General features: G+C 39.4%; 2 protein-coding genes across 2 annotated transcripts; both read right to left on the reverse strand.

Annotated features, from left to right (window-relative positions):
• Positions 1-306: 306 nt before the first annotated feature.
• Positions 307-1,047, reverse strand: LOC145957808 (uncharacterized). Its single transcript, XM_083074214.1, has one exon. It carries the CDS (start codon positions 1,045-1,047, stop codon positions 307-309), a length of 741 nt encoding a protein of 246 aa, XP_082930340.1.
• Positions 1,048-10,143: 9,096 nt separating this feature from the next.
• On the reverse strand, positions 10,144-10,497 carry LOC145957809 (uncharacterized). Its single transcript, XM_083074215.1, has one exon. The coding sequence runs from the start codon at positions 10,495-10,497 to the stop codon at positions 10,144-10,146; it is 354 nt and encodes a 117-aa protein (XP_082930341.1).

A 10,497-nucleotide genomic window follows, 5' to 3' on the forward strand; every position in this document is an offset into this window, starting at 1 on the left:
CAGCTCTAAAAAAAATTCTGGTTTGCTTGTCATGTGTTGAGTGCAGCCACTATCAATAAACCAAGTGTTTTCATCCTCCAAACACTTTGTAGTCTTGGCCATGAACAATAGGTCTTCATCACCTTCGATTTCAGTGACATTCGCCTTTTGAGGACTTTGATTCTGTTGATTTTGTTGCTGCTGTTTCAACCTACAAAACCTTTCTATGTGACCATATTTATTGCAAAATCTACACTGGATTGGTGTTGGTGTCTTTCCTTTGTACCAGCAATCACTCTCTTTGTGACTAGTTCTTTTGCAAATTCCTCACTTTGGAAAAGTTTCTCTCTTCTTTGAATCTTTTCCATAATGTTCTCCAACAAACTTACCCTTCATTGCTGGACCTTTCCCTTTATGCCTCACGTGTAAGGCTGATTCAATTGCTTCCTCTTGTCTAAGAAGCCTTCTTTGTTCTTGAGCTTGAAGAGCATTTACAAGCTCTGTCAAGCTTATCTTGGAGAGATCCTTAGACTCTTCAAGTGAAGAAATCTTGGATTCAAACCTTTCAGGTAAGACAACCAAGACTTTTTCAACAATTCTGCTATCCGGAAGTTTTTCTCCCAACAATCTGATTTGGTTTACAACTTTCATCAACTTGGTCATGAAATCTTTTATGTTTTCAACCTCATTCATCTTCAAGGCTTCAAACTCTCTTTTAAGGTTAAGAACTTGCATTTGCTTGGTCCTTTCGTTTCCAAAGAACTCCTCTTGAAGCTTCTCCCAAACTTCCTTTGCTGTATCTAAATTTGAAACTCTCATAAAAATATCATCATCCACAGCTGAATGCAAGATGGTAAGAGCCTTGGCTCTTTTGGCAACTTGCTCACTGTGAAATTTCATCTGAGCAACGGTGGGATTTTCTGGCAAGGGAGGAGGTTCAACACCAGTTTCCACCACTTCCCAGAGATCATAAGCTCTCAACTGAGCTCTCATCTTTACAGCCCAAATTTCGTAGTTCTTTCCTGTAAATACAGGAGGTGATGGTAGTGAAATATTGTTGGAAGCCATTCAGGAGAATGGGTATTAACGAAGCAGGTTGAGTTTTTGGTTTTCTCCTCAATTGGGTCTCTCTTGTTCTTCTCTCTGTTTTTTTATGGGCTTTCTCACAGGTCCCTCAAAGATCAGAAAAAGCTCTTGATACCATTTGTTGCACAAGAGGTGTTTTATGAATCAGAAACGTGAAGGGATTTTTCATTAATCTATTTGCTGATAAGTTTCTGATACATATATATAGCATAAATAAATACATAGCAACACATTTTGAACTACCTAACAGGTATGGGTAACCTGTCCAACATCATTACATAGCTGAACACACTCCAAAAGGTTGAGTCTTGCAGTAGACTGACAAACACACCAACTACAACATAAATTTTAGATAAAAGTTCACATCACAAAATACTGTTGTCATCATAAATTTCAGTTGCTTCAACAATAACAAGTGAATGAGAAGTCTCACTTTAGTTATAGACGAATAAAACTCATATAAGTGAGAAAAACTCATAAATCTTCTAAGATTTTGAGTTAAAAATATGATAAGAAATTCATTTTACTTGTGAACCATGGCAATAGCTATAGGAGCATAATGACGATGCAAGCGGGTTGTACAAGTAGTGAAGCATATTAGCGACCTATAGCTTGCACCCTTTATAAAAGAAATGTCATAATTGTGATCAAAAGGAAAAAGGCACCATGGGCTTCAATTATCCTTGATAGCCTGATATGGATATAAGAACAATTTCATGGCCCATCCCATGTATGAGACTCAAAACACAAAAATAGTTGCTCTCCTAGAATCTGATCCAATATTTTCCTAGTTCTCTCTATGTCGTCAGCATAGCACTATGTCAAAAGGACAACCATAGAGGAAAAAAGTAACTACAGAGAAGAGATGAAGAATATTAAAATACAGAACATAGTCATAGAGGCCCTTAAAAGATCATATCATCAGCAATGAAAGCAACTTTTGCTATTTTTGTTGCACTGATAGTCACTTAAAACCAGATTTTCAATTAAGTTCCCTTATAAAAATTCATTTTAATTTCAGAACTAAACTGAAAATAAAAAAGTCCAAGAGTTTCAATTATCATTTGCAAGAATTGGAGCAGGCTCAGTTGCAAGCTCGTGCCTTTACTTGCATTTTGGAAGATCTAAAAACATGTTGATATATAAGACTTGAAAACACCAAAACCAAGCAATATAGGACTAAAAAACATTTGAACTACATTAAAAAATGCAACACTATAACTAGCTATACTAGATTTGTGTCCACAATAGCTGGATGGTCACAAGATGCAAGAACCTAAGACAGAGATAAGCTAACCATAATACGCATTCCACCACAAAAAACCCACAAAGAAACAAACCTCTAGGATAAAATTTATAGGCTACTGGCCAAGATATTGAAGATTTCCAGGGTTGCAGACTTGCAGTAAAGTACCTATTTTCATATGAAAGAGAAGTGAAAAACAAAATAAGGTAGAAAACAGATTGATGAAGTAAAAGTGCAGTATGTCACATTACATAAGTATGTCCTTGTCCAAACATGTAGGCGAGTGATTAACTTAAGATAGACTTTACCCCACTCAATCTTTGGGGAAAAAATTTACTGTAAGAAAGAAAAAGTGCATCATATATTTTTGTCACCATTCGTAACGTAACTTCCTTAACCAAAATAATAAAAATCAACATAAAACAAATCTTCCCTGGAAGGTTTCCCATTCCCAATTAAAAACCATCTTATTATTAAAGAAGGTTTCTCCAGGATGAAACCGGGATTGACATGCAAAACTTTTTTCAATTTCTGCAACATGAAGACATTACAAATTGAGAGTACTAGTTTAATACTTGCTTTTATGAGATTTTGAAGAGATTCATGCAGCAAAGACAACTTCATTTATTTAAGCTGGTAAACACAGACTGTTAGTGTGATTATTAGAAAAGTTTAACCGTTATTTTGTTAACGCATGTTAGGAATAAAACGTGTGACATCTCTCTCGTTGTTCAGCTCACTCACGTATCATAACATAGAAAAAAAAAATAATTCAGATTTCAGAAATGCCCATGAAGAATATAAATTGGTGACAGCATAACCAACAGTAAAAAAGGAAAAAGTGGGATGATTCCTATTTTCCAACAGACAAACCCGTAAAATAAAATCGACAAAAGCTGCTAAGACAGCAAAGCAAAGGAAAGAAAGCACAAACCTTTTAGGATAGATGTTGGGGATAGATACAACAGGGAAGGAGGAATCAGAAGGAATCAAAGTGAGAAAGCCATTGAATTTGGAAAAGAGGAGATGCAAGTGCTGACGCTGAACAAGTGAATGGCTGAAAAGGTTCCTGATTCTCCTGTAAATTGCAACGGATTTTCGTGCCTTATTTTTCTCAACCAAATTGTAATTTTTTTTGTCACTCATACTTTACAATTTTATGGCTTAATTTTTAAAATTTTCCATTTTGATAATTAGTGTAATATATTAATAATGATGTGATATAATATATCATATGAATTATTAATTAATATTAATTGTTAGTGAGTTTGAAATTAAATAAAAAAATGTGGATTAATTTTCCCTTTACATTCAAGAGAAACAATAAGAGATAACTTTTTTATCAATTGATATGATTTTAACTTGAAAGTGGATTTCAAATGTACACCCAATCATATAGTTAATCTTTCACATCAGCAAATAATTGACAACACATATTACAAAATGAGAAAATGTACAAAATTTTAAAAGTTAAATGATAAATTTTGTAAAATTGTAAACACAATGACAAAAAAGTACAACTAAATCATTTTACTTTATTTAATTTTTTATTGAAGCACTAAAAATATAAAATAATTTTACACAAACAACTAATTATAATTTACTATTGTATGCCTTCTAAATTATTTATTGTAAAAGTCAACAATATCTCATACATAATGATTTGTGCTTAGATGATACTATCTTTGATAAAATCTAATTTGGAACAATTTTTCGTTTCTTTACATTAGACTAAATTTATAATGTTTAATATATTAATTATTTTTAAACTAAAATATTCATAATTAAAACATGTTTTTTTAATTTGATGAAATACATGCATTAACTATAACCTTTTTTAAAAACATGCATTTTAATTAGTTTTGAGAGTAAATAATGTTAATTAAGAGAGAATAGTATAAGACATGATTAAGAGAGGAGTGAATATTAATTAAGGGAAGAAAATAGTAAAATGGTAATTTTGAAAAAAATATAAAAGTAAAATAAATTTATTGTTATTAACTTGATTAATTACTTCTCTTAATAATAGTAAATTAGATATTTGAATTTATATTTTTTTTAATCTTAACAAATTAAGTATTTAAATCTTATATATAAGAATATAAGTAGATGCCGATAATCCAATCTACAGTTTATTTGTTCTTTTCTTTTATATGTTTGTTTTACTTGCTAAATATTTAAAGTTAAATTATTCTTACTTTACTTGTACATAATATTTATGATATTTTTTTTTATGAATTTTTTTCTTAACAATGTCCTCCTCTCTAAACATGGCAATAGGACGAGGTGGGGCAGGTTTTATGTTTCCTGCCCTATCCTCAATATTTGCTGGAGATAAAATCTGGAGACTTATTTTCACTTTTGACAGAATTCGAGTTTCTTTGTTTCACCACCGTTCTCGCTCCTAAATCTTTTTTTTTTCTAACAAATATGAAAGAATTTTAAAAAAAATAAAAGAAAAATAAGATAATATAAATTTTTACATTCTTTTTAACTAAAATGCCTATCAAATAATTTAAATAATATGTAAAAATAATTTTAAAATTATATTATTAAGCGAGGTAGAAGTGAGTATAAGGGTGAGGGGCAAGGACAAAGACAGGAATGCCCCAATTTTGTCAATCGAGCAGATACCTACCGCATCGAGTTAAAATGCAATGGCTACTCCTCTCTCATCTTATACTGCTGCAACTGTTACTCCCTTCCCTCTCACCACCAATACCATTATTACCCCTTACATTTCGCGACACATGTCTGAAACAACAAAGGACCAAATTGAAATCAGCTAGAACTAAATACACGAGGGAGAAATCTCAACCTCTGAACATTATGGAATCAAGAAAAATTAGATCGTGAAAGAATTGGTTGGAGACAAATTAGAGGATGAGGGGAAGCTTCGGTGGAAAAGATAGGTTATCATCCAAGGGACAAATCGGTAAATATAGAAAGGAAAAAAATAAAATAAAAGAAAAAATGTTAATCATTGATTTAAAAATAGCAAATCTCATAGTCATTTTTTACTTTCCCACGGTGGGAGATATCTCTAACTCCCTTACCTCGTCTCACCCATAAAAGGTTGAGTCTATAAAATAGATAATTAAATTAAAAATATTTTATAAAATTAACTTATATTCTAACTAATAAACTAAAAAAATATAAAATAACATAAAATTCATTTAATTATATACACTTGAATTTATCTTTAATAACTTATTATCTTAAATACTGGGAAAATAATTTTAAAATTTTACATTATAATAAAATACTAAAGATACAATGATTTTATATTATAAAAGATGATGTAGTAGTGATGATAGACAAGCATGTTGTGGATGCCACCAAAAATGTAAATTGTCATAGTGTGGGTGATAGAGAGAGACATGTAAAAGGCTCACCATTGTTGAGAGTGATAGGGTAGGTAAACAAAAATTATGATTAGCAAGGTATTAGAGGAACTTATAAGCCAATTTGATAAATTTATAAACTAATTTGACTAAAAAAATTGTTTCGTACATAAACTAATTTTTGTAACTTAATTATTTTCATAAGCTACTTTGAATAAATTGTAAAATAACTTATAAGCTACTAGATTTTATTTATTTATTTATTTTTATCCTCAATAATTTATTTGAAATCTATTTTCATATCAAATAGTTAAAAAAATTCATTTTATATTTATTGGCCAACTTTTAAGTTAATTTACTAAAATCTTTCTGTTCTTACCGGAAATCTGCTGTAGAGATGATCCTCCGAGTAAGATTGGTGAGCCTCCTTCACTGGTATGTTGGTGCTCCAAGATGGGGGTGGTACTTGCAAAAGAGACTCTGATGTTAAAGTTAGGGTTTGTATGAGTATGAATCTCCTATAAATAATGCACGTACCTTAGTGTATATTAGGGTTGCGTTGAGTCTTGGGTCTGAGATTAGTTGTGATCTGATTAGGTGGAGAATCTCGCCTAGACCGAGATTTCCTGAGATCGGTTACGATCTATTTAAGTGTCGAGTTGTCGTCGCGTAGCGCGTTCCCGAGGTCATCTTGCGCTGTGATACCGAGCTCTGAGCTCGGTTTCGCAGTACGGATAGTACACAAGCCCCCCGAGCTCTGAAGACCGTAGGTCGAGGAGTTAAGACTGAGCTTGCTGGAGGGAAGTGACCTTTCGCGCACGTTGGCCTGTCAAGGTGCCATGTGTCGTAACTGTCGCTTCTCGTTTCGATGACCGAGGTCGGCGCGTTAACGGGCGTGACGGTTATGTAATGATGGCCTCATTTAATGCGTGATCAGGTGTGTCCCCTGGCTGACACGCGCCTCTTCACTTTTCACTTTACTCATTTTTGCTCTTTCATCTTCTCGCGCATGCCATTTCTCTTGTTTCCGTTCGTTCTCCATCTCCATATTCTCCGTTTCTGTCGTTGTTTCCGGTAATCCGGTCGTTTGTTAGGGTTGTTTTCCGGGGAGGAGTACCGGGTACCTCCTTTCTACGGCTTTCTTTCCCTTTCTTCACATCTCCTCTTCGAGTCTTCTTGTTTCTCTTGATGGCTGGTGGATGTGGCGCCGGTTATTCTGCGCCTGTCAGGGGCAAGCCGCGCGGCAAGGCGGTGGCTACCGTGAGAGCCACCGCCGAGAGGAGAGACCCGCCACCGCCCAAGGACCTGGAGCCAGGCGTTCCTGGCTACGACTGGGTTAAGCGCGAAATGGGGGGGTCTATCGACCCTCCTCATTTCTATGTCTACCAGTGTCTCTTCAAGAACCTGGGCGTCTGTCTTCCTTTCACTCAGTTTGAGTGTGATTTTTTAAACTACATTAACGCGGCTCCTTGCCAGATGCACCCCAATAGCTGGGATTTTTTGAGGGCGTTTCAAGTCCTGTGTGCGGTCCTAGGAATAGAGTTGTCCCTTCGCGTTTTCCTTCACTTCTACCAGTTGAAGCTGGGTGTTCCGCCCTATGGCGTTCTTTCCTTGAGCGGGAGTAAAGAAGGGGGTTTATTCACTCTTTACTCCCAGTCTTATAAAAACTACAAAATCGAGTTCTTACGGGTTGCCCTTGTGGACGTTGACCCTTTAGAGGATGGGGGCTTCTACTTTGGTGGATTGCCGAAGTTCCCTTTCTACTGGTGCCCCAAACCGTCTAGGTTTCACGGGGTGGACCCTTCGCAATTGACAGCTTCGGAGGCTGCCGCCATTAGGAATCTTTTGGCACTTCCTTGCCCGTTAGATTGCAAGTCGATCCTGTCGCTTGCGAACTCGGCGCACAGGGAGAGGGGCCTGGAGGGTGAGTATCTTGTATTTTGGTAGCTCGTTGAGGTTTGTGTAATTTTTCTTTGCTGATGTGCTCTATTTTCTGCCTGCAGGCATTATAGGGAAGGACTTGTGGCTTGAACTGAAGCCTCGCTTCAACGTGACCGAGCTCGAGGTCTCCGAGCCTCCAGCGGAGGAGGTTTCTCCCCTGAAAGTCAACTGGAAAAGAAAGAGGGGCGGGAGAGAGGACGGGGGGACCTCTGCCCCTCGTGAAATAGGGGAGGTTGCCTCCAAGGCTGCTGAAGTCGGCGCGGTGGACCTTGCTGGAAGTCCACCATCGGAGGGGGCCGTTTGTGTGGCCACCGAAGAGGTGGCGTCGACTGTTGAGTCTGTCGCTCATCCCGGCGAGGTGTTGGCCCAAGCTGCTGAGTGAGTTGTCCAGGCCGCCGTGGTGAGTACTTTTCCTTTCATAGTCTTGTTTCTATTTTCTACCTTTTATGTTGTTTTTCTACGTTTTGACTTGAGGTTGTTTTCTATAGGCAAGGGATGCTGTCGAGGAAGTGGTCCTTGCTGCCGGGTGGGCTACCCCGGCTACCGAGGAGGTGATCCGAGATGCTGTGCCTGCTACCCCGGTTGGCGAGGTAAGCGGTTGGCCCTTCTGTGGTATTGACGTTTTACCCCTCTGTTTACTTTTTGTCTTAGAAGAGTATCGTTGTTTCTTGCAGGCGGGGGACGTCGCCGGGGTTTCGGATCCTCCGGTCTCAAGGGCGCCAGAAGGGAATCCTTCCGTGGTCGAGCAGGGGGTACCTGCGTCTACTTCCGACGAGGCCCGTAGGGAGGGGTCGGGCTCCGTGATTCCTGCACCTGCTCTAGTGTCGAAGCCGAAGCGTCCGTATCTTGCGTACCGCTATGCACAAGAGGGCGCGCCGATGCGGTAAGAGCATTTGAGTGCATCGGAGGAGATCGACTCTCTGTGGAGCGCCGCGGTGACTCCGGAGAAGTTTTTCCCAAAGGGGTCGCTGAGCACGGCTGATCAGGCGATGATTGAGTCGGCCGGGCCAATGGGGAGTTTTGATGCCGCCCAGATCTTCCTGCAGAGAGGCACGACCATTGTGGATCACTGGAAACACAAGTGGTCGAAACAGCAGGAAGACATGGCGAAGCTGAAGAGCCTGGTTCAGCCTCTGAAGGATGAGAATAGAGTCCTGAGGGAAGAGAACAGGGTTCTGACTACCGCCCTTGGCGAAGCAAAGATGCAAGGAGCCGAGCTCTAGGCGGCGAGGAGGGGCCTCGCCAGGGTCCAGAAGTCATTGGAGATCGCCTTGCGCTCCAACGAAAGTTATGCCTCCCAAGTAAGCGAGTTGCGTGGGCTTATTACCTTGTCTAGAGGCGAGGTGATGTCTTCTCAGGGCCAGGTTCGCTCTTTGAAAGATGAGGTCGCATTTTTGAAGAGTGAACAGGTGTCGGTAACCGAGGAGCGTCTCCGCGACGAGGTCATTATTAGTAGCAAAGAGGAGGAGATTGTTGCTCAGAAGGTAGACATTTCGACGCTGGAGGCCGAGAAGGCGGCGCTGGAGAGAAGACTTGAGGAGGTAGAGCGTTCCATCGTGGTGGAGCATAAGAGGGGTTTCCTCAAGGCTGCTCGCCAGGCCAGGCTTCTTGCGCCGGGGTTTGACTTCTCCGGCATGCATGTGGAGAAGGTCGTTCGCTTTGGGAGGCTGGTAAAGGAGGATGACGTTGAGGATAGTTCCAGCGAGGATGCCTCTGTGTAAGCTATATCTGTAGTAGCCTGGGTTTGTTTTTGTCTCTTTACTTTTCTTTTCCTTGAATTCATGTATTGAACTCGGTAAATATAGCTTTGTATATACGTATTTTGCTTTGTCTTGCGCGTTTTGAGACACGTTTGGTGTCTGTTGTATGTTTTTATGCGTGGTGATACTTTGCCCCGAGTTGGTCATGCCGAGGTGAGACCTCGACCTTGGTTTTTCGTTAAGTGAATCTTTTCATGAAGGTTCGAATTCGACCTAAGGTTCGGACTCGACCTCGAATTGAAGTGGGGTGAGTTGTACGAAGGTTCGGATTCGACCTTGTATTTTTGTTAAGTAATACATTGCAAAGGTTCGAACTCGACCTTAATCATGCCGAGGTTCGAACTCGACCTCATATTAGCGTATTAGGGTTCGTACTCGACCTTAAATCAGAGTAAAATGGATCATGCTAAGGTTCGGACTCGACCTCGGATGAGCGTATCTTAAGGTTCGTTCTCAACCTCGAGTTTGTGTGAAGTGAGTTGTATCAGGTTCGAACTCGACCTCAAATTTCCATTGAATAATTTTTGTGAAGGTTTGAATTTGACCTTAATCATACCGAGATTCGAACTCGACCTCAGATTTAGCATAAAACATAAAATAATGTGAAAATAACATGAGTTGAATAGAATGAGTTTGTTTTATTGATAATGTCATTGTGCCTCGTTAAAAACCCTCTCAGCCAAAACCCATTTTTCTGTTTTTTGGGACAAAAAACTGAGGTGGGAAAAGAGTGCACAGCTCATTCATACAAAATTCAGCTGAAATAGAACTTGAGATGCGTAGCATTCTAAGTCCGCGGTATGGGCTTTCTGCTGAGTTCTTCCAGCCTATACGCTCCATTTTCCAAGTCTTCTGTAACTCGGAATGGGCCACCCCAAGTAGGTGCAAGCTTCCCATCTGACGTGTCCTTCCGGGCTTCGCCTAGCAATCGCCACACCAGGTCACCAATTCGGAAAGAATGAGGTCGTACCCGGGTGTTGTATCTTCGGGAAGCTCGGAGCTTGCATGCTTCTTCGTGGATTTGAGCTTTGTCTCTAAGCTCGTCCACGAAGTCGAGGTCAGCTGCCAACTCTTGAGCGTTCTGCTCGCTATCGAAAACCTGCCGTCGGTGGGACGTCACTCTGACTTCTACTGGGATCAT

This window comes from Cajanus cajan, chromosome 5 (genome assembly GCF_000230855.2).
Source record: "Cajanus cajan strain Asha chromosome 5, NIPB_CcT2T_4, whole genome shotgun sequence".
NCBI lineage: Eukaryota > Viridiplantae > Streptophyta > Magnoliopsida > Fabales > Fabaceae > Cajanus > Cajanus cajan.